The following is a 23,702-nucleotide window of genomic DNA, read 5'->3' as shown; positions in this document are numbered from 1 at the left end:
CTACTTTCACCCTGGCAAGTCCCTCTGCCTCCGGCCTGGACCGCGGGGCGCTTGCGCACTTCATAGAGCGTCTTACCAGTGCCCGAATCAAAATTTGGGGAAGAGGAAAACTCGTATTTTCTACAAACACAGATATAGCAGCGCTCCGCGCTCTCCTAGAGATGATCATGCCTTTCTTGGCCTTTAGAACCCGGATTCTTCCTTTATGTGGCTTAAAAGGGCATATTTTGAGTTAGGCGATCTTTGGACAACCCGTCTCTTGGCGCAGGGTCTTTGGGCTGAGCCTTAGGGGGCCGACTCCCGGAAGGCAGGGTCCTTCCTTGTGGCGGTCGCGCGGGCAGCGGCTGCGAGTAGCGGGACACTGGGCGTCATGTACTACAAGTTTAGCGGCTTCACGCAGAATTTGGTTGGGGCATGGGCTTCCCATGCCTATAGCCCGCAGGTACGGGTAGCCCCGCGCCGGCTCGGAGGGAGAAATGGCCGCCGGAGCCTGTGCGCCGGTCCGTCGCGGCGCCGGAGCCGGGCATGGCTTCTGCCAGCGGTTTGGGTTCATTCTCCCCGTTTAACTCCCGGCGCCTCTCCGCACCTGCTTGCAGCGGCCTTGGAGGCTCCTCGCTCTGCAGATGCTCCCCTGGCGGAGCTGGCCCGGCCAGGAGTTGGGCCTGTCACTCTTGCAGGGGTCAAGGTGACCCCGGACTCGTTGCTGGTGACTCGTGGGGTGTCTGTCTCGTGGGGTCGGCGGAACCCAGAATGTGAGACCTGCCGAACCCGAAGTTGGGCCCTGTCCTTTGGAAGGTGGCCCGTTGGTGTCTCCTGCCGCAGTCTCATCCAAGCTCGGGATGGGGGAGGTGGCTTGAGGGCACCGGGATAATCTGTAGGGCCAGGAGAGGCTGTGTGATCAGCTTTGGGAGACTTGAAGTGTGTGGGTGAGTCTGGGTAGTTACATGCCACGAGCTCCAATTGTAGAATGGCTGGCAGATGCCTATTCGTTTGAGCGGCCTGATTTCATTCAGATTTTGTCCATTGGAAGAGTTTCAGTCTCAGCTCGTGTTGTAGAAAGGAGGGACTTTGGAGTCCCGTATTCTGCATCTGTGCCATACAATCCTGGCTTTGCTGCTTTGTCTTATGATGGACCAAGTTGCTTTGTGGTGAGCTCAGTGTCCTCCAGGGCGGCTGTAGTGCAGATTGCACGAGGCGTGTTGGAGGAGACTGGGAGTCCTGGGCAGGGGGGTGGGCACTGGGTGAGCGGTAGCTGTTCTCCAAAAGCTGAGCCTGAGCTAGCCTCATCTTCATCTCATCCTCGTGGAGTGGTGTGGGAAGAATCGATAAGACATGCCGTTGGCAAACGACTGGAATAGTAGGGGACCCAGGTGGGGTGTAAAGATGCTCCATTGTTCACCTCCCCCTTTTCCTGTGGGACACTGCAGCTTGCCCAGAGTTGTGTGTGTGTGTGTGTGGTGTTGAAGGATGACTTCAATCTAAGATTAGTGATACCATGTAAGCTTTGTATGATCTGTAGATTTCAGAATGATCTGTGACAGGCATTCGCAAACCAGATGTTCTGATTTCCGTAATTAGAGGAGTCCTTACATTTTTCCTTTCTTTGGAATATTGACACAATGGGAAATGTAGACGTTTGTCACTTTCAGTATTAGGTAAAGTGCGTCGAATAACTGGACAAGCATGGAGTAGCCTAATGTGGAATGCTGGTTCTCTTAACAACAGTGCTCTCCAGATTTATACATCGTCTCGATGGCAAGCATTTTATTTTCCAGTGGTGGATTGAAAAACATTTTCCTCACTTTCACATGTGGTGCCACTAAAATTGGGGCCAATAAACATGTGGAAAGATGATCAACATCCTTAGTCATTAGGGAACTGCAAATGAGACTCCATTTTACACCTGTGAGAATCAAGAAGACAGACATCAGGTGTTGGCGAGAACGTGGAGAAACTGGAACCCCCTTGCTGTTGGGAACATAAAATGGTGTAGCCAGTTTGGGAAGCAGTTTGGCGGTTTCTTAAAAAGTAAACTTAATTTTACCGTATGACTTACTAGTAGCAATTCCTCTCCTATTTAAGCTGGCAGAATGATATATTAGGTAAAGGTGACTGAGAGTGATGGAGGGGAGGGGTCAAGCTGGGGAAATCATTGAGTAAGTTTGGCTGTGGTGGTTGGAGGTAGATCATGAAGGGTCTAGGATGGTAGGACTTAATTTTGTGAGAAATGAGTAGGCATTTACAAAGCAACTTAATGCAGAAAGTTGTGATAGAATCTTAGCCAGAAACAAAGACATGCTTCTTGCCCGTAGTTTCATGAAAGGTTTACGGAGGAGCAAGGATGACCAGAGCTGTGCTTTGAAAACATAATCTGACTGGGAGAGACCAGGGCCAGGGATGGAGGAGTCAGAGGTCTGGATGATAAGGACTTAGCCACCCATGAGGGAGATTTTAGGGACGAGGAGAGAGGAATCTGAGATGATTGGGAAATTGGAGAATGGTGATGCTTTCCACAGAACCAGGGCCTCCTAAGTAGACTTGAGAGAAACGAATTTTGGAAAGTGGAATGTGAGGTGTCAGGGAAACGGAGGTAGTGATACCTAATTTAAAGTTAGAAATAAAGGACTTGAGATACTGGGTTGAAACTTGTTTTTAGTCTCAATCACAGGGAAACATTTCAAAATATGCCTGTGAAAAGAGCTTAGAGAATATACAATTATAATAATTGATGGGATAAGATAATGGGATGATAGATAACTTTACAACTCAATATTCTAAACTTTTACAGTATTATAAATGGAAATATGAAGTTATTTAAAATTGTTAAGATGGTTAGTACTCTTTTCAGATGGTATTGTTCAAAAACTTGGCTGTTGTTGGTGAGTGAACAAACAAAGCAATTAGGTATTAAAGTGCTTTCACATTAGTCCTGTCAAAACATGAATTTAATTTAAAACCATTTTTGGAGATGCTTAGTAGGAAGGGTTTTTTAATTTTTGCACTCAAGGGGAAATGATCATTAGGAGAAAATGCAAATTGCTTACAGAATAAAGGGAGTGTATAAAATTCTCCTGTTTCAAAGAAGGACCCTTTTAAGCCTTGTAGATAGGATCCCCGCTTCCCATCCCAGACGCCTTTTGAGTCTCTGTTTGAGAGTGTTATTTGCCAAATGTAGGCTAACAGCACACTGACCGAACTTTCTCTTTAAAGGGATCATTGTTGAGGGGCAGTGACTGGGGCAGGTAGGGAAATACTTAAAATCCAGGTTCTATACTTGAGAGAGGCTTGAGTTTTGACACTTAGCTCTGTCTCTTTGCTAGGTAATCTCAGGCAAGTTATCCTCTCCAATGCAGTTTTCTCCTCGGTTAAAAAAGAAAAAGAAAAAAAAAAAAGGAATAGTAACATCATCTCTCTAGGGTTGCTGTCAGGATTAAGTGAAACGATGCATATAAAATGTTTAAATTATCAGGATGCTGGACACATAACAAGGGCTCAGATATTACTACTGTTATTTCATAACATGAATATCCATAATAGCAGAAATTGTATCTGCCTTATTGTGTATTTTTATTTATTTTTTAAAACATGTTTTATTTATTTTTTACAGAGAGGAAGGGAGGGAGATAGTTAGAAACATCAATAAGAGAGAAACATCGATCAGCCACCTCCTGCACTCCCCCTTCTGGGGATGTGCCTGCAACCAAGGTACATGCCCTTGACTGGAATTGAACCCGGGACCTTTCAGTCCGCAGTCCGAAGACCGCAGACCGACGCTCTATCACTGAGCCAAACCGGTTAGGGCACATTTTGTATTTTTAGTAAGTGCTCAGTAATGTATGTGAATGAGTAAATGGAATACAGAATAAAGGCCATGATTCAGCCCCATTTATAGAAGCCAAGTTTATTCTAATACTGTTTTGTTGCCCTATTGATCCTAATGCCTGCCTGGTGGGAGTAACATAGAGTTTTTCAATATTTGCTTTTTAAATAGGTTTTGTCAATTATAGGTAAATTTAAGTTTGTTTGTTTTTTTAGAGATCAGGAACCAGGGGTCTAACAACTGTATTTTATTAATTTTGGGCAAAGGGTTTTCATTTTCATCTGTAAAATGGAAGAGGCTGAACTTGAACACTACTTTCTAACTTTAAATTTTTATATTTCCTGGTTAGAATTTAATATAAAAGGAAGTGAATTTATTGATTTGGAACTCTTAAGTTCCTAATTTTAATCTGCAGGTTATTTTGGAGAACTGTCTCTATATCTGCCACTGAATGGGATCATAATTTCGGCTTTTATGACTGGCTCCTTTTACTAGGTGCAGTATTTTCAAGGTTAGTTGGTGTTATAACATGAATCAGTACTTTTTTTCTTTCCCCTTCGGTTTTTTTTAAGCCTGTGGGTTTGTCCTTCCTTTACCTATGTGGCTGAGGGAGCTACAAACAGTAACCTGTGCTAACCCCAAACCTCGCTCAGTTTATATTTATTGAATACGCGTGGGTGCAGACACACTACGTTAGGCATATATTGATTATCTCATGCAGTCCTTTCGGTGGTAGGTACTGTTACATCTGTTACATCATACACATGTCACACATGTCACACTGAGGTTTCCTTTTTGTTTTTATAAAACTAAAGTTTTAAAAAAATTTACTCTATTTTGTTTTGTGTTTGCTTTCTGGTACTGAAAGACATCTCTTACCATTGAAGTTTCTTCCAGATTGAGATATTTTTGTGCTGTGTGTCTGAAAAGAATCTGGGTCCTTTCTGGGGTTAGAGATTCCATATTGGTATATCAGCTCACCAGGAGAAGAAAAGGGACAGCCAGCTCTTTCTTGAAACCAGAGTTCGTACAGATTATAAATGCTTTACTGGTTTGATAAGATAGACACAATAGTTATTTCTAGAACGGGCCTTTGTTGTTGGCTCCTCTCTCCCTGTGTCCCCCTCTCTTCTCTCCCTTCTTCATGGCCAGGGCTGCTTGACAGGTTGCTCTGGCAAAGTGGACTAGGGTGTTTTGTTGAAAGTTTAAGGACTTTAAACCTTACACTTAAAAAATTAAAGGCCTTGTAATGCATAGTGAGAGGGCTTTCCTTCCCTCTCATGGCTGAATGGCTGCCTCCCCTGTTCACACAGCCTGCTTCTTGGAAGGCTTGTTCACCTGCCCACACGTACTCTTCCTTTTTTCCTGCAGGGATTAAAGCCTGTGGTTTCCACAGAAGCACCGCCTATCATATTTGCCACACCAACTAAGCTGACTTCCGATTACCCTACATATGATTATGCTGGGAAAAACAAAGTTCCGGAGCTACAGAAGTTTTTCCAGGTGAGAGAAGGCACTCGAACAAAGAAGCTTGTGAAATAAATAGGTTTTAAAAAAACCTATGAAACCAAGTGTTAATCTAGTTTACTACCCCCCCTCTCTCTTTTTCTTTAAATAAAATTATTTTTATATTATTTGAGCCGTAAACTAACAGAACTCAGTGTAGGTAGAATCTGATGAGAGGGTGATTAATTTCCTTATCAGTATTTGAGGGTATGTAGGTTTTTAAATTGCATATATTGGATGGAGGAAACAGCATGTATAATGTATGAACAGTGAATAATCCAGTATATATTTGCTTTGTGACACATGCAGTGACTTTTGGCATTGAGTTTTCTTTAATTGCTTTTTTTATGTGTGTGTGTGTTTTTGTTAATCTTCACCCGAGGATATTTTTTCCACTGATTTTTTTAGAGAGAGTGAAAGGGAGGGAGTATCAGGAGAGAAAGAGAGAGAGAAACATCCTTCTGAGACACATTGATTGGTTGCCTCTGGTGCCAGGAACTTGAATCTGAGACCCTTCGGTTGTCAGGCCGATGCTCTAACCACTGAGCAAGCTGGCAAGGGCTGATAAGTCTGTCTTGAGCAGATTGGGGGTCTTGAGTTGCAGTGGGGAGGGATTTTGGAGACTGCAAAATAATGGATTAAACATTTTGTGGAGTCTCATTATTAAATGGATTTGACACACCTTAATGGAAAGAAGGTGTCTGAATAAAAAAAGATAATTGAACCTATTAACTGACCTGGTGTGCACAGACTCCATCCACCAGTGATCAGGGAGTCAAAGTAAATGTAGAGCGTTTCTTGTGCCTATAGCTCTTACGTGAGCTGCTGGTTATCTTTATGTCTTAAAATTCACCAGTGCTTCTTTCTTATTTAAGCAATATCATAAATTCCTTAGAAATTTGGAACTTGTTGCATGCACATTCCTGAGGCTGTGTTTTGGAGAATGATTTTGGATTCACAAGCTTTAGTTACATTTATAAGAAAATATACTAGCATTTCAATTAGCATTTTAATGGTTAGGGCTTTTTCCACTGTAGTGGGTTAGTCATAGAGTAGAGACATTTGTTCTTTACTAGCCTAAATTAGAAATCTTTTTCTTACTAACCATGTCCTTGATAATTTTTTCTTTGAAGAAATCTGATGGAGTGCCCATCCACCTGAAACGAGGCCTGCCTGACCAAATGCTTTACCGGACCACCATGGCACTGACGTTGGGAGGGACCATCTACTGCCTCATCGCCCTCTACATGGCTTCTCAGCCCAGAAATAAATGAGCTAGGCTGCAAAAGACTGGTTTGCTTTTTGGCATAAACCCTTTGAATTTTTGTTTCTGTAAAAAAAAAAAAAAATTTTTTTTTTTTTTTTTTTTTTTTTTTTTTACTTGAATGGTCTACTTAACATTTTGCAAGAGAAAATTAGAAGAGAATTAAGACAGTATTTTGGTTTGTTTATGAAATGCACATTGCCTGTCGGAGCTCATTTGACAGTTAAAACGATTGCTCACAGAAATGCTGCTGCTCTACCAGTTTGGCTCTTGATTTCCCGGGAGGTTCTGGATGAAGGTTGCCTTCAGACTCATTAACTGCGGTCTGTGCTCAGGTCCGTGGGGACTCCTGGTGGCCTTTTTGAGCATGGGGTGCGGAAACCTTTCTGGATTTGGATGTGTTTGAGGAAGGAAGACAAAAGCCAAGGCCAGGTGCATGAAATGGAATATTGTGTCTGTAGTTTCCTTGGGGGTTTTTCCATCTTGCAGTAAAATGTTAATAGAAATTGTTTGCAGCATGCCTCTATTCATGGGGCAGTTTGTTTCAAAGGGTTATTTGCCTCATCCCAGATCTTAGTGAAATTTCATGTGTAATTATTATGTATTTATTCCACCATGGGAATAGAACACCTGTTTAGTGTTGCATTTTAGATCATTGTCTGTTTTATTAATGAAACTGTGGCACAGAGTCTCCTTTACCTTTTAAAAACGTTATGATTTTTAAATTATGATTTATTTTGATTGTGGAATAAATACATGAATGAAAAACCTGAAGTTTGAAGTTTTTTAAATGATCTTTCAGAAAAATTTTAGAACACCAGACGCATCTTAAACCTGAGTCTTAATTTCTTTCTTTTTAATTTGGTACCAGATAATCTTTACAAAATAGTTCCTCAAATTCAAGTAATAGAAGGCTAACTATATATTGATGATTACCATATGCTGTCTAGGAAACCTGCTTGCCCTTTTGTGAAATGTGCCTGTTACACACAGTTCATTTAGACATTAATTTCCTGTCCTATCACAGAAGGTGGACTCGCACACCCTATATTAATGCTGAAAAAAGGTGGAATTTTATTATATCCTAGAGTCCCAGTGCACAAAATTAGTGTACAGGTGTGTGTGTCCATCCCCTCAGCCTGGCCTGAACCCTCTTACAATCTGGGACCGCTGGCTTCTAACTGCTCTCCTGCCTGCCTGATCACCCATAACCACCTCTGTCTTGGCCCCACCGCTGTGGCTTCGTCCAGAAGGATGTCCAGAATGACGCCCATCTGGCTGTCCGGTCAAATTAGCATATTATCCTTTTATTATTATTAGTGGTGATCTGTATCTTGCCATAACAAAGAATAGTGATTTCTTACTAACAGTAAAATATTGTGTTTATAACAATAGCATTTCTAATGTCTACGTAGTTATTTGTCTGTATAAGCCTAAACTTCATTCTTTGATATTTCTCCCAAATTTTTATTTTGAAAAATTTCAGATGACAAAAACATTGTAAGGATAGTACAAAATAAACCCATACATCCTTCACTTGGACCATCTGTTATCAATATATTGCCATTTTTGCTTTTTCTTGTTTTCTCAAAGCACAGGCACACAATGAATGTATGTACATAGACATTTGGTTTTTGCTAAGTCATTTAAGATTAAGCTATAGAATTATGATGATTTAGCCATAAATACTTTGGCCAGTATCTGCTAAGAGTAAGAATATAACTCAGTGTCACACCCACTTTAACATTGATATCAATACTGATATCTAATATAGAGTCTCTAATTTTCCCCAGGTATCTTAATAATGTATCCTTTGTAGTTATGTTTTTTAAAATAACAGTTTTGTGATATAATTCACATACCATACAATTCACCTTTTAAAGTGTACAGTCCAGCCCTGAGCAGTGGTGAGAGTGTGGGCCCATGCACCAAAGTGGTTAGATTCCTGGCCCCAGTAGGGGAGCATGTGGGAGGCAACCAGTCGGTTTCTCACATCAATGTTTCTCTCTCTTTCCCCCTTTCTACCTTCCACTCTAAAAGGAAATGGAAAAAAATGTCCTCTGGTGAGGACTGACAACAACAAAAGTCTATAATTCAGTGGGTTTTCTTAAATTCAGAGTTGTGCTACCATTGACACAAATCAGTTTTAGAACATTTTTATTCCCTTAAGAGAAAACTGTGTCCCATTAGCAGTCACTTCCCTTCCCCGCCCTACCTTCTAGCCCTAGGCAACCACTAGTCTATTTTCTGTCTCTAGATTTTTTCTCTCTGGGCATTTCATATAAATACAGTAAAACCTCAACATAACGGACTAATTTAGACGAAGGGGTATCTGTTAAAACTGAAAGTTTGTTACATAATAAAGGCATATGTTACAAAACTGACAAATTACCCGTTTTTTACTTATGTAGATAATCTGTGAATTTAAAATTATGTATGCAAAGTTTAATTTCATGCAGAAATTTTCTATATGTATTACAGCAGTTAAAAATTTATATTTTTGCCCAAATGGCACTATCCATTCTTGCTATTCACAGTTATTCTCTGGTTTATTTTTATGCATTATGTTCTATTTTATGAATATGTCAAAGTTTATTTAATTAGTCTCCTTTGATGGTTATTTAGTCTTTTTTGCTTTTTAAGCACGCCTTTAATGTATAATCTTTTTGTCATTTTTTATATTACTGAGTATATTTGTAAGGACATTTCTAGAAGTGAGACTTCTAGAGAATATGCATCCCCTGTCTAGCCATGATGGGAGTGCCTGCTCTCCCTCTTTGCCAACCTGGTAAGTGACAAAATTCCTTTGGTTTGAATTGCCTTCCTATTGAAATTTGTGGTGTTGAATATCTTCCTTTTATTTAAAATTTATTCTTAAAAAATCTAAAGGTAAGTTTTATTTTATTTATTTATTTTTTGTTGTCAACTGTCTATTCATGTACCTTGCCCACTAGTGTCCAGGTCCTTTTGAAAGTGCCATTAATGTCCTCGGTCCATCTGCTGCCTTCCTCAGGATCAGTCTCTGCTGACTTCTCTGAGCCAAACTGCTTCTGATCGCAGGTCCCAGAAACTCTGGAGCCAGCCTGTGCAGAAGGGGGATGCCCCAGCACCCAGGCGCAGTTGGGCCTCGCAAGGATTGCCTCTGGGACAAGGTGATTACGACTTAATAGTTTAAGCCCTTATTTATGATTCAGCAGAAACTACTCTGTGCAGCTATTTCCACTTATAATGAAAGGTTTTAGTTAAACTTCATATGCAAAAGGCTACACAAAGATTTTCAAAATTCTTTAGGGTGTACAAAAGCAAGGAAGGCTGCCAATGGCTTCTTTGCCATACTTTCTTATTTGTTCTTTGTTTTCTCTGTCAGCAGATGCCCTTTCAGGTTCTAACTTTCCTTCTCCTTCCGGCCCTCATCCAGTGTGACTCTGGTGTGAGGCTATCAATGTCAGCGTGAGGGTGGGAGTGACTTGTAATACTGGCGGGCTGGCTTTGATTTATATACTTTTTCTCCTTTTTGTGAGCAGGCTGCCCGACTTTCTGGCCCATTGATCTTCCATAGCTAGAGGATACACCAGGGGCCATAGTGATTGATTGCTTAGAAATTCAGATACTGTCTGGTCCCAGTGATTTAATACATTTATTTGACATTTGACTGCACATATCCTGGGTTGGATCACTGTAATCTATCACCAAAGACTGCTCATGGCAGGTTAGTTGAGAAGTGGGGTACTGTCATCCTTGGTGTTCTAGGGTCCCTCTGACTCCTGGTCATCAAGGATCCCCTATAAAAAGTATATAAATCAAAGCCAGCCAGCCAGTAGGCTCTGCTGCTTTCAGATATTTAGTTAGTGCAAAAACACGTACTACCAAGTGCTGGGACCCAAAGATGAATCAGATGCCTTTGCCCTAAAAGCAAGCACTCTATTTCAAAACTAAATGTTATTTTTAAATATTAAAGTAAAAAAATACTTTAGGTCCTATTTAGGGTGTCCCTCATCTCTTAGGGTTCGTAAGTCATTTGGCTGAGAAACTTTCTTGTTACAGAGCAATTTTACTGTTGTATCCCTTCCCTTCCCTTGGGGAGCTCCTTGGGATGGATGGGGTTTGGTTACCTCACTCCCCTGGGTAGATGTGGGTGGTGGTGGTGTGGGGGCGGGGGGGGGGGTGTTTTATGGCTGTGGATTCTCTTCTGAAAAATGTGCACCTTGGCTGTAGGGGTGTACCCTCATGGTTGTGAGGACGGCATCAGCTGACCTTGCTCTCGTGACTTGAACAGAGCAACTGTGGTGACTCAGCCACCCTGCGAGGTGGTGTAGAGCAGATGGGTCATCTGCATCTCCTGCCGTCAGCAGCCTTCACTTGATGAGCTTCAGCAGGACTCCTGGCCCGAGGTAAGCAGGCGCGCAGGTGCTGTGTGCTGCAGGATGTCCTGGATGGGCAGGCTGAGGCCAGATGTGCTTGTTGCTCAGGGTGCAGAGTGTTAGAGCTGCTTTCCAGGGAAAAGTTAAGCAGAGGGCTGGGAATGGCATTCTTTAGATAACACTTTTTCCTCGAGTGCTAATTCATCCCTCCCAGAGTCATGTGTTTTCTTGCCCTGACCTTGCCTTTGACACGAAGCTTTGTCATCCTCACGAGGCTGTACCTCAGGGCCAAAGTACAGGTCCTTCACATTGCCCAACACGCACTAGGTAGATTAGACTCTGCCAACTTCAAATACCTCATTCTGAGGGAAGCTGCCCCAGGCTGGGAGAAATGTTTCAGGAAGAAGCAGAAACTCGTTGCAAAAGGGTCTCGGTACAGCTGTGAAATCCAACGGATAAAGCAGGAACCTTGGTTTTCAAAGGCAGAAAAGGAGTGAGGCAGAGACCTGGGGGCTGGGTGGAGGGCCAGAAGTCAGCTCAGAAGATAGGGGTGTTTCCTGAGGGCACCTCGTCCGGCAGGATTGGGAGCCAGGGCTCTGGACAGATTCCAGCACTGCGAAGGGGAGGGAGCGAAGGGGGAAGAAGGCGGGTAGGCAAGAATAGAGAGGGGCGCTGGGGCAGGGGTCTGCTGGCCCTGGGCTCACTGCAGGGTCTGGTTGTGCCAGGCTTATGTGGAAATTGATGAGAGAATGGAGCCGGAGCCCAGGACCGTGGGGGAGGACAAGGAAGGAGGCAGGGTGGTTGCCCAGCTCAGCCTCGGCCTCTGTCTTTAGTGAGGTTGTGACAGGTCACAGACATTCCTGGCCACTGGAGAGGTCGGGGAAGGATGGGGAATGTTCCAGAATCGGTGCGTACCTGTCAGGCTCCGTGCCCACCTTCCCCTCCCCCACCACACCCCGGCTTAGGCCACGGCAACCCCCGTGTTAGACAGCAGGTTAATCTGACAATTGAGTTGCAGCTGAAGGCGTTGATGTTAACTTAAAGTTCAGTGGTATTTAATTAAAACCACCCAGAGACTAAAACTGCTCTTGGGAAATTATTCTGACCGAATAATTAAAGAGAATGAAGGTTAGAAATGTGTTTCGGGCTACGTCCGTGTTGCATTCTGCATCTTCAAAGCATGAATCTCATTAACCTTTCATGAACCAACATTCAGTTGTTTTCAGTTGGTTGTCATTCCAATTAGAGTCACACAGAAGGGCCTGTGTTTTTTTGCGTGGTGTCCGTTCCCCCCTCTCCTGGATTCGTGTCCCCTTGAAGAAACGGTCATTTGGAAAATCGGTTTATCTCTGTACGTGTCTGCCCATCTCTCCCGAAGTCGGACCCTGTTCTCGGAGTATCGGAAGGCGCCGTGCCAGAGGAAGTGGGCCGAGACTGCAGCAGGGAGGCTGGGGTAGGGCAGGATGTGCGACTTGCAAAGACATGTCCCGTGGCCACGGGAGCTAGGGAATGGTCCCCCACCCAGCCCAGGCCAGCGTGGGCAGGCCTTAGGGAGCGGAGGACCTGGTGGGTCAGGAGGTGCGTGTGCTGCCCTTCACGGTAACCGTGACCTCGCTGCCCCTGAGCCTCATGCCTCCGGAGTGGGTGGCCTTCCTCCTGCGGGGCGAAGGGCCAGAGTCCTCACCTGGGCCTGTCTGCAGCCCCCGTCTCCTGAAGGAGTCTGCATTCCCTCAGGCGGGCTGGGGAGAACGGTGGGACAAGGTTCTGTGTCCCTGCCGTAGGATTTACTGAACCTTGTTACCCAGCATGTTTTTTTCTTTCCATTTTTCTGAGTGATTATGGGTGGAGTGTGTTGCAACTAACAAGTCAATCCAGAGTTCATCAAGGAGGTAGGGCAGGGTGAGGGGCTTTTTCCAGCTCCAGGTCTGGCCAGCGGTCAGAGGGGCTGACTCTCCCCTTGCTTATGTACGTGTCTTGGGAACGTGAGTGTGTGGTGGGGACACTTGCTGGTCTTTGCAGAGCTCCATGCTGTGCTCTGGGCCCAGAAGAATGTCCCTGGGATCGGGCCAGATGCCGCGGAAAACAGAAGGGGCAGACTCACTCCCCTGGCGAACACGGTCATGCTCAAGCTTCATCCCCACCAGCAGTGTGGGCCTGGGCCTCCCTAGTGCCGTCTGCCAGCCTGGCTGCTCTTGGGCTGGGTCTTGAAGTCTCCCGAGTGCCCTGGGCCGTCTCTGGCTTCCCAAAGTTCTGCTTTCTTCACTTACGGACTACCAGGTGCCCTGTTGTCCTTTCCACGGGGCGTTTCCATGCACAGATCTGGGTTACGTGGGTATTTTCACCACCAGTAATCCTGTGGCACAGACCACTCATTCTGTAATCTGTGTGTCAGGTTCTGTGTTGGGTAGTAGAGGCCAGAGAGAGGTGATCCTATCCCTGGCCTTCGGAGCTCAGAACGATGAGCGCCCTCCCAGACAGATCCCCGTGTTTAACTTTGATAATGTTTAATAAGAATGTAATTAATTTAAAAGAACTCCCTTCTATTTTAACGTGAGGGTTTCCCCGCAGGAACTACTTCAGCTTTGGCAGCTGTGAATGGCAGCTTTAGTAACGGAGCCATCGGCCGCTTCCTAACCATTTGTTGCTCTGCTCATCGCCTCCAGAGCAAACATGGTTTATTGTGTCGGAGGCCCCAGCCAGTCGTCCGGAGGGGCAGCCTTCCCTGCACCCTGATGCAGGGACAGCTGACGTCTTCTCTCAGAACAGGGGCAGGCGGAGCCTGTGAGCTCACCAGGATTGTCCCCCATGTGGATCAGATGCCCTTGGTAAGCACGGCCCTTACTCTCTCCTTTCAGACTGTGACCAGGGAGATGGGGCCTGGGGAAAGTGCTGATGGTACCTCAGCCCACAGGGAAAAATACCTTTTCTGTTGTAGCTCTTAGTTCCCGTCAGATTCCTCACCTGCCCCCAGGAAGGCTGACCCGTTGTCACGTGGGAAAGGGACAGGGTCTCACGGATGCTCCCGCGTCCTGCGAGGGCCTGAGTCTTCGCACATCTCCCAAAAGAGAGGACTCCTGGCTCAGCTCAGAATTAATTCATCTTCTAAATGGAAATGTCAAAGCCTGGCAAACAGTGGGCCACGCAAAAAATAGATTTTTGCCGATGAAGCCCAAGGGCCTGTGGCTCTCGCGGGAGAAAGCCTCGTCACCTAATCCCAGCTCTGCAGCAGTTTCACGAGGGCCCTGCTAAGAGTGGGATTCTTTTCCTTGTCATTTCATACTTTCTGGGTAAGGGGAGGCGATGCAGCCCAGGCACCCAAGGGAAGGCAGCAGAGGGTGGCTTCTGGAGGGCTTTCCAAGAAAGGGAGTGATGCCAATGGCACTGACCAGTCGGAAAGAGGGAGGAGGGCTGCTCTCTCCCCCCTCCCCCCCAACTGTTCCCTGCCATCCCGCTGTAGTTTGACAGTCCGTTCAATGCTTCTTTGTCTCTGTATCTATTTTTGTTCATCAGTTTATGCATACATTATAAGCAAAACCAATGGACGCAGACACTGGGGGGAGGGGGGGGAGGGCATGTGGGGTAAGGGGATATGGGAGGTGGTGAGTGGGGGGAAAAGGAGACATATGTACTACTATTTGTAATACTTTAAACAATAAAAAAAAACGGGACAAAGGGAAGGTAAAGTATATATCTCTTTAAATTTGTAATTTTGAAATTATAGATTCATAGGAAGTTTGAAAAATAGTAGTGTGGTGAACCCCCCCTCTCACCTTCTCCCTCCCCATATAGTTACATCTTATATAATGTATAATATTAAAATTGATGTTGATTTGATACATTAATCTACACTACAGACTTTTCTCAATTTCCATCATTTTTGTGTTCGTGTATGCAGTTCTGTGCAATTTAATCCCATGTATATATTCATGTAGCCACTGTCCCAACCAGGAGACAGACTTCATCACCACAGAGAAACCCCTTGGTGCTTCCCCTTAATGACATTCCCTCCCCGCTGTACTGTCCCCTGGCAATCACTAGTCTGTTCTCTATAGCTTTGTCATATTAAGAATCTATAATAATAAAAGTGTAATATGCTAATTAGATCGGGCAGCCAAAAGACCTTCCAGACGAAACCAGGGCTGCAAGGACAGAGGCAAGTGCCATGGCTGTGAGGGCGGAGCCCCTTGCACGAATTTTGTGCATCGGGCCTTTAGTGTTATATGTTTGAAATGTACAGCTAGTAAACTTTCTAAATCGTGTATAAAGCCCCGAGCTTTATCCAGGTCTGCATATATCAATAGTTTGTTTTCATTAAGCAGTAGTATTCCATTGTATGGGTTCTACACTATTTCTTAAATATCAAAATTTAACCTTTGGATGTTATCTGTTATAGAATTTGTTCCAGTAGATGATCAATCCATGATTCCTTAATATGAATATTTTCACACTTCAAATCATACACTATTTATTAGCACATAGTGATAATTTTAGAATTTTGAGGGAAATTAGAGAGGTTGTCTTTCCCACCATTCCAGGTTACAGGCCCCCTGAAGACAGAGGCTGTATCTTAGTATCATTGGGTTGCCTGTGGAGCCAGCATGTTCCTTGCATGAGATAGGTTTGTAAATGCCTCATCAGTGGGTGACTTACTCCCCAGGACTCAGACTGGCTGCCACTTTGAAACTGTTGGCAGCATAATACATTTTTATTGTAGAGACTGAAGTCTGCAGAAGGAGGGCCTGCCTTACCTGGGCATCTGGATGACAAGTTATGGTAAGTGAAGTAGTTCTACAATTGATCCGGTAAGAGAATGTCAGCTTCCGTTCCCTTGCTTCCATCCAGGTTTCCAAGGCCCCCACCCAGTGTTGGTAAATGGACAGCCTGTGCAGAGGCAGGCTGTGACCTCTCCCAGGATGCATTCTGGCTCGGTGGCTATGTGACTGTCAAGAACGAAACGGGATGACCAGGTATGAGGGTTTTGCTTTTTATTAAAAAGTTATTTTTCCTTGAGGTCATTTCTTCTAGCGACCCCTTTGTTTTCAGTTGAGATCTGGTGAAGGTAAACTCTGATGTTATCAGCACCAGCAGTTATCCATATTCATCTGCCAATGGATGGCTCCCTAGCAAAGTCTATTTTTAGGACGATGTGTTTACATTGCTGAGGGAGAGGAGATGCAAGATCAAAGCCAAGTGGCCCAGCGTGGGGCTGAGAGAACCTCCAGGCATGCCAGGGGGCAGTGTGAGATGGGGAATGAGACAACATGGGAAAAGCACTGACAGAAAGAAGCTGCCATGCTTCTTTTTGTGTGAAATGGAAATTGCTCAAAAGTTGGAAAAGAAGGAAGCAGAATCTCTGTACAAGTCGGTTTAAATGGAGCAGTAAGGATTCAGTACTCATGTGCAACTCTGGCCCACGAAGGCAGGAGGAGCAGGCAGTCACTGGCAGCGGGTTAGAGGGTGAGGTTGGAGGCTGGGCGCTCCTCTGCTCTGCGCTTGGCTGAAGGGGTGGAAGGAGGGGCTTGTGCACAAACAGGCTCCTTCAACTTCCCTGTTCAGAGCCCAAAGCTGCCTTCTGCAAAGCCTCATCACTTTCTGTAGGTCTTCTGTATGCTGGTCTTAAATCTTTCCTACCAGAAGCTGAATCATTCTAGTCTTTCCTGCAATAATCATCATTAGCTTATTGTCTTACAGTAAACATCTTTAGTGCACTAGCAGGCCTGGCTTCAAATCTTGGTGCAGGTACTTGCTTTTAATGTAACCTGGCTTCTCTGTACAAGTTTCCTTGTCTGTGAAATGGAGATAATGGGATTGCACGAAAAAGCACTTAAGTGTTAGCTATTATCATTGAATAGCGTTTAGTTATATGGATATACTATATTTTAAACATTGAGTACTTCGGTGGCTTTTTGGTTTTGCCCATTTTATGTTTTTGTCCTTTGAGATACAGCAGAAAGAAAGATTTTCTGCCAGACTTCTGGATTGGTAAAAAAAAAAAAAAGAGACACCTAACAATAATGTGCTCAGTGAGTCTCCTAAGGAGGCCACCCATAGGTACAGAAATCAGACACATTTCCAGGAGACAGGCATTCTTCGATCCATTTGGGATTTCTCTCTTTATCTATCTTCTTTATACCAGAGCATTTAAGGTTATTGGACGGGTCTATTAATGCAGGCAGAGTAGAAATTCAGGTTTCCTTTGGAAAGGTGAACTGATGAGCACAGAAGGTGTACATTATCTGAGACTCCTGAGGGAGCAGGAGCTGCCCCTTACACAGGGCTGCATCCATGACCTTACTATGCTCCTTGGAGACATTCCTGGGCATCCGAGTCACAGGAGGCTTCTCCTGCAGGGCCTGGTGTCTGGGACAGTGACAGACATGCAGCGACCTCATCCACTCCTAGACTGAGGCTTGAGACTGACGGACCCTCTGCTGTTTCACTTATCTTCCCCAAATGTGTGAATCTGTGCCATCATCCTTTTCTGCTTGCTACCTGTTTCTAAAGAATGTCTCTCCCAGTGTAAGTGAAAGAAGAGTGAGCTTTAAAGTTATAAAACATGAAGTCCTGGCATGGCCCTTATCTAGCTAGATGAACACGGTCAGATACATCTTCCCAACCACCTCCTTGCCTACAGGGAAGCTAACACCCCCCCCCGTCACTACATGAACCAGGGTGCTTGGGGCAGGCTTGGCCACACAGGGGCTGCTCTTCAGCCTGTCTTCTGTCATAAGATGTTATCTTTACTCCTCTTCCTTTTAGTTCCAGCTTTAAGCTGGAAACCTAATTTCTTCTAGAAATATTACCAACACCTCAGTCACTGTTTAAGAGGGCTTGTCTGGTGTCCCTCAGGCATTCTGTTTCAGAATTGGTAAAAGAGGAATTCCCACCCAGGACAGCCTCTCATGGGTTAGTTCTGACAGGCACACCTTGGAGGTACTGGAGGTTTGGTTCCAGACCACTGCAGTAAAGTCAGGCACATGGATTTTTTGGTTTCCCAGTACATAAAAAAATGATATTGCCGAAACCGGTTTGGCTCAGTGGTAGAGCATCGGCCTGCGGACTGAAGGGTCCCGGGTTCGGTTCCGGTCAGGGGCATGTACCCTGGTTGCGGGCACATCTCCAGTAGGGGATGTGCAGGAGGCAGCTGATCGATGTTTCTCTCTCATCGATGTTTCTAACTCTATCCCTTTCTCTTCCTCTCTGTGAAAAATCAATAATATATATATATATTTTTTAAAAAGTGATATTTAAAAAATGCTAAGCATCATCTGCACCTATTGGCATATTGTGCGGATAGATGTTTGATGCAGGGTTGTCAAAGAAAACAAAAAACATTTTCAAAGTGCAATGAAGCGAGATAGGCCTGTATATGTGCGTGGCTGTATCAGTCACCAGAGGTAAGGTAATGATGAATACCCCACCGTTTCTTGATTATAAAGCTGGGGAATGTATGGAATACTCTCATTCTAACTCTTCAAATAGAAAAAATATGTAGCAGCCAATTTATGGTTGTGTACATGGGATCCTTGTCACTAAGCAACATGGGAGAGATGGAGAAATCAAGGGATACATGGTCCTACTGAGTTCAAGGATTTCACAAAGGCTAATACTGGGAGGCAGCGGAATCAGGATCACTAGGATTACCCAGTGTTAAACATTAGAGAAAGTATAGACATGAAATAAATTAACATGAAGCTATCCCCTTATTAAGTGGAAGCATAAATCATAAGTAATTTCCTTTAATATTATGAGATGGGAGATTTTTATTGCCAGAATGGTTGTATCCATAACAGCAACCGTGATCAACTGATAATTGTCATGTTTTCTAATAAAGGGACTGTCATGGCAACTAGCGATATAAGTGAAGAGAGTTTAAGGTACATTTAGAGAGACAAATGAAACATTTTGATTATTTTATTTTTTAATCTTCAAAATTTTCTGCCATGAGACAGGAATGCATGATAGAAATGGCTCAACATCTTCACATGAAACACTTGGATTCATTTTCATTCACAAGTTTTTCTAAAAACTACAATTTCATAATCCCACCACTTCCAACCATTATCACAGATTTGATTGACTGTTAAACAGTAGTTGCCAGCAAGAGCTGGAACGCTTTCTGCGTATTAGTAGTGTCTTAAAACTACCACCCAAGAGTATCACGATTATAAATTTCGTTGTACACAGCAACCCCAAAGGTGACTGATGTCCCCACATAAACCCCCTCGTTGTCATCGAGAGCTTGAAGAAATGCTTTCCTACTTGTTTATCTCATAGTATTTTTCTTGTAGGGGACAGCACATGCTGACCTGATAATTTAGTCACCACTGCTAATAGGCAAATATATGTGCCTGATACTGATGCTCTCTCTGATAATTATGTACAGAACACACTGAAAAAAAAAAAGGGGCTGCTTGGAATCTACCTCTCTTCTGTGGAAGAGAGCTACTTTGAGGTTTTTTTTTGAACAGTTGTAAACAAAAGGAAAGAGATACACACGAACATATATCTATACACCTAGAGATATACATTGAATATTTTCAATGCAGTGTATGTCTACTTATATAGAGATACACACAAACACAGAGTAAGTGTCTATACTTACCCCTTCACACATACCCACACCCTTACAAACAGCCTGTGAATATAAATGTTGTGAGTGTCCTTGGGAGTTTCGCTGGAGTTTGTGTGTTACCAAATGATGATGAAATACCTGATTTGTGTTACTCCTGAGAAGATACTAGAAGGGAATGACAGTTCTGATGCACTTTGGAATGGCACAATCACGTAAACACTTGCATACTTAAGACTTCTGAACTCATCCAAAGTTTCTAAACATATTCTAACAACAAAAAAAAGGTATCAAAACTTGCAGCAAGTTAAAAAATAAAACAGTTTTTTTTTTTTATAATCCAAGTATAAACAAACATATAGGAAATGAATATTTGTCAGTAATTATTTTTAAAGTAGGGAAACACGTACTTAAGAAAAACAAAGTCATCTGACAAAACTTAAAACAAAAACTACTACCCAATGCATAATAATACATGCATTGCTTAAACTAGCAGAGGATAACCACATTAGAATTGCAAGGCTTATATTATAGCAACTTCCACCGGAGAAAAATGACCATATATAGCAAATCTGTTAAGTATGCAATTTATAAAAAGAATTATGACTGTTATTCACACTTCTGTAAAAAAGAATTTGCAATTTGCTGCGTATCTTATCCCTCAATATAATTAATCTGTGTAAAAATTATAGCTAAGCCAATAAACTTCAAGCACCAATTATTTAAACGTACTGTATTTATATTTCTGCTATTATTGAGGGAACAAATTATGTTGAAGTCTAAACTAAAATTATCCTAGTAATTACAATTTAATTTTATAGGCATGTGGTTTCCCTTTCCTTACATCCCTACAAAGGCCAAACATTTAAAAATGTTCAGGCCAGTAAAGGAATCCTTGGAGGAATCCATTATTTCTGCATATCAATGGTTTAATATACATTAAAAGCTCTGTAACAAACTACTGCTTTCTTAGTTCTAAAATAAAATAGATTCGCACACAAGAAATTAGAAAAGGCAGCACCTATATAGTAGACTAACAAGCAGACCTGGCTATCTACCGTAGTGTAGGAAATGACATTATTATTCAAGAAGGCAACTCCACTGCCGGTGGCAATACTGAGTTTTTCTTAACTGAAAAATTTCCACTACACCTTTGGGGTAGGAGGATATCTCTGTAAGGGAGCTTTTTTTTTCTTCTTTTTCTTTTCTGATTTATTTTTCTGCACCAGGAGAAAAGTAGCAGTTTGAGCCAGTAGATGAGTAACAGTATTTGTGATGCCTCTGGTTGTTCCTGAAGAAAACATGTTCAGATAACAAGGGGTTTGTTTTAAATCAATACAACTGCTGTCTTGCTTCCAGTATTTACATCACACCACTTAATTTCACACACGGTAATTTCTGAGACATAACATTTCACTCTTTTCTACTATGTTTGGTTCATCTTCAACGCACACCAAAATGAACCGTTGGGTCAGTTCCATTTGATTGAAGATGATACTACTGAAGAAAACTAAGCACATGGAAACCAAAAAACTTGGTCAATAGCGATCCTCCATCACTTCCTGTCCTGTTATCTGAACTCTAGCTCAATATCACATACACTCAAGCCCTGGAGTTAGGAGAGAAGCAGAGGGTCTTGCTGGTCCTTAGGAAGAGGGGCTTCCCTCTGCTCCTGGCTCATCTCATTGGATGGCTCTTCGTCAACAGGCTCCCCGAGGTCTTCACTGCCCCCTTCGCTCTGCTCCTCACTGTGGTCTTCACTGGGCTCCACAATCTGTTCCAGACTGTTCTCCAGAAGTGTGGGAGAATTGCTTATTCTACTTGCTTCTTCAGCTGTCTCACTTAAGTGCTGGGAAGGAAGCGGTGCGGGAGTATCAGATTGCGTGACACTTTCAATGCAAGAGATGGGGGCTTTGGTTAAAGCAGTGTCCACTACAATCTCGTTTTGAGGCACAGACAATTTTTCCACAAGTTTCCACTGAATGATGCTCATGTCTTTTCCACCAGTTGAAATCAGGTGACTGTCATTATGAGTGAAACTGACATTGGTGACATGGCTGCTGTGGGCACTGTACTTGTGACTGGGAGCCTATATGAAATAAACCAGACAGGAAAATTAAACTCGTCCTTACATGTCTGCTTACAGCAATGGAGGTGACAAGGTAAAGAGGGAAGTCAACAGGAAATCAAAGCTACAAGTCATTCAATCTGAGGAATAAAGCTAGCAGCAATTTCCCTTTAATACCTGTTTGTTTAGCAGAAATAAAGCATAACAATTAGACATGTATACTTCAGACTGTATAGTTAAAAAAATAAGAGCCCATCTCTTTTGGGTTGAATCCTCCAAGAATTCCTTTACTGGCCTGAACATTTTTAAATGTTTGGCATTTGTGGGGATATAAGGAAAAAGTTAGTATACTTAGTAACTATTCTATTGGATGGCCAGAGAAGAATTTACTAGGTTGGCAGGATTATAGGTGATTTAGGAAATAATTCTCATGAGTTTTATTAATGCTGATCACAAATGTAACAAAATATGTTCAGGAGAAATTTAAAACTGCCAAAATGTAAACGAATGCACAATAAACAAAAATGAATGAACCGTCATCAGCTGCCTTCTGTAATTAACTTCTTGTCCTTACTGAGGAAAGAGAAGACAAGTAAGGCCTGGACACTCGCAGATGGCTGGCCCTGTTCTCCCCCCCCCGTGCCTCCCAGGATCATGGACAGTGATTAGTAACCATACAGGTATTTTTGTGCCACTGACACAAAATTATCCTCAAACAAAAGGCGCTGTAATGCTAGTTTTTATTAAATTAATTTTACCTTTGCTTTGGAGCAGGGATATTGAAACAGATGGACTTTGCAAAAGTCATCAGCAACAGCTATCACCTTCCTATTGTGGGATCGCACCAGTGCATTGATATCTGTCCCATCAGATCCTTCTGGCCAGACACCTTTGATATGGGAACATAGGGGTGCAGAAGAATTAGCCTGAAAAATGTAACTGATAACTGTGATGCTACATAGGTTCATTTAATTTTAGGACGTTACTAATTTTCATCTGTGTTCAAACTCTTAGCTGCTAACATTTTCCCCTTATAGTTTCTTAGTGGCTCACACTTTATTCAAATGTTTTACCCAATAAATAAAAGAGTAATATGCAAATTGACCATCACTCCACAATAAAGATGGCAGAGCCCACAACAACAAGGAGGGAATATGCAAATTGATGCGACAAAGATGGCTATCACTGAGAGGCTGGGGTAGGGCGGGGCACCTGCTATAGGGGGTGGAGGGAGCTATAGGAGGGCGCAGGGCCTGAGCCAAGGCCCGGGTCCTGGGTGCCAGAGGGAGCCAATGCCGGCATCCAGGGGAAGGAAGGCCTACTCCTGCCAGAATCTTCATGCATTGGGCCTCTAGTAAAATTGTAAGTCCAAATAGCCTTTAGATGGAAGATTTAATGATACAAAAGTACTCACTCTTAACCAGCAGGTGGTGCTAAAGTAAAGCTTAACTCACCAATAAGCTCTTCCTTTTTAGGTTTCTACAATACTTCAGGAAGTTCTCAGTGACTCAGATAGCAAGGTGCAGAAACAAAGCTGTGGCACTCACTAATCCTTCAAAGTGGACTCTGGGTAAGCTGTGTAAGATTTACATCCTCTTTCACAGAGAGACCCTTTAAAGAAAACCTCACAGAGAATCTAGTCTACCTGATAGCCCATAGAAATTTCTGGTAACTATTATTTATGTCCAAAGATAAACATACTTACTTTTAATCTTTACCAGGCACTGGTGATTATGTTCAACATAGCACAAAATTCTATCAGATTAAAACTATGGAATATATAGGGTTGAAGTGCTAGCCTCCTGTGGTTCAATGCCACTTTAGAGAACAATTATGTTTGATACATTTGGTAAAATAAATTGAAACACTTCTGAATAATAAGTATTACATATTGCTTCATTAAAATAACTAGGTAAGTTATTAGTTACTGGCCACTGTCTTAGTTTCATCCAGAATAATGAAATTGTTTATGGAATAGTCAGGGTTAGTTTTTTTCATTTCTTCCTCGCCTAGGCTTCTCCATCTCTACCGTAGTTGTCTTGTAGAACAAAGCACCGACAATGGATTATTTTTCCAATGTACATAGCATAAAGAAGTGTTCAGATCTATAT

General features: G+C 43.0%; 2 protein-coding genes and 1 long non-coding RNA gene across 11 annotated transcripts in view; 2 read left to right on the top strand and 1 right to left on the bottom strand.

Annotated features, from left to right (window-relative positions):
* Positions 1-280: 280 nt before the first annotated feature.
* Positions 281-6,685, top strand: LOC118717287 (cytochrome c oxidase subunit 7A-related protein, mitochondrial). The gene is made up of 3 exons (XM_036435154.2): positions 281-442; positions 5,192-5,323; positions 6,460-6,685. Exons 1-3 carry the CDS (start codon positions 371-373, stop codon positions 6,598-6,600), a joined length of 345 nt encoding a protein of 114 aa, XP_036291047.1. The 5' UTR covers positions 281-370; the 3' UTR covers positions 6,601-6,685.
* A 12,165-nt stretch (positions 6,686-18,850) lies between these two features.
* The window catches only part of EML4 (EMAP like 4), a 125,623-nt gene continuing 120,771 nt past the window's right edge, over positions 18,851-23,702 (bottom strand). For 8 of the 9 annotated variants that reach the window (XM_036435134.2, XM_036435135.2, XM_036435137.2 and 5 more), the window contains 2 exons: positions 22,350-22,480; positions 18,851-21,612 (listed from right to left, as the gene is read on the bottom strand). In XM_036435134.2, coding sequence (XP_036291027.1) covers positions 21,139-21,612; positions 22,350-22,480 — 605 coding nt within the window. In that variant the 3' untranslated portion in view covers positions 18,851-21,138. The remainder of the gene's footprint in view (positions 21,613-22,349; positions 22,481-23,702) is intronic. The other variant, XM_036435139.2, reaches the window with a different exon arrangement.
* LOC118717288 lies at positions 21,608-22,481 on the top strand. Its single transcript, XR_004987406.1, has 2 exons — positions 21,608-21,856; positions 21,927-22,481. It is a non-coding gene; the product is annotated as an uncharacterized LOC118717288 (long non-coding RNA).

Source organism: Pipistrellus kuhlii, unplaced genomic scaffold (genome assembly GCF_014108245.1).
Source record: "Pipistrellus kuhlii isolate mPipKuh1 unplaced genomic scaffold, mPipKuh1.p scaffold_m20_p_13, whole genome shotgun sequence".
In the NCBI taxonomy this organism is placed as follows: Eukaryota; Metazoa; Chordata; class Mammalia; order Chiroptera; family Vespertilionidae; genus Pipistrellus; species Pipistrellus kuhlii.
Note: the sequence above shows the minus strand (reverse complement) of the source record. Positions and strands in the feature narration are given on the sequence as shown.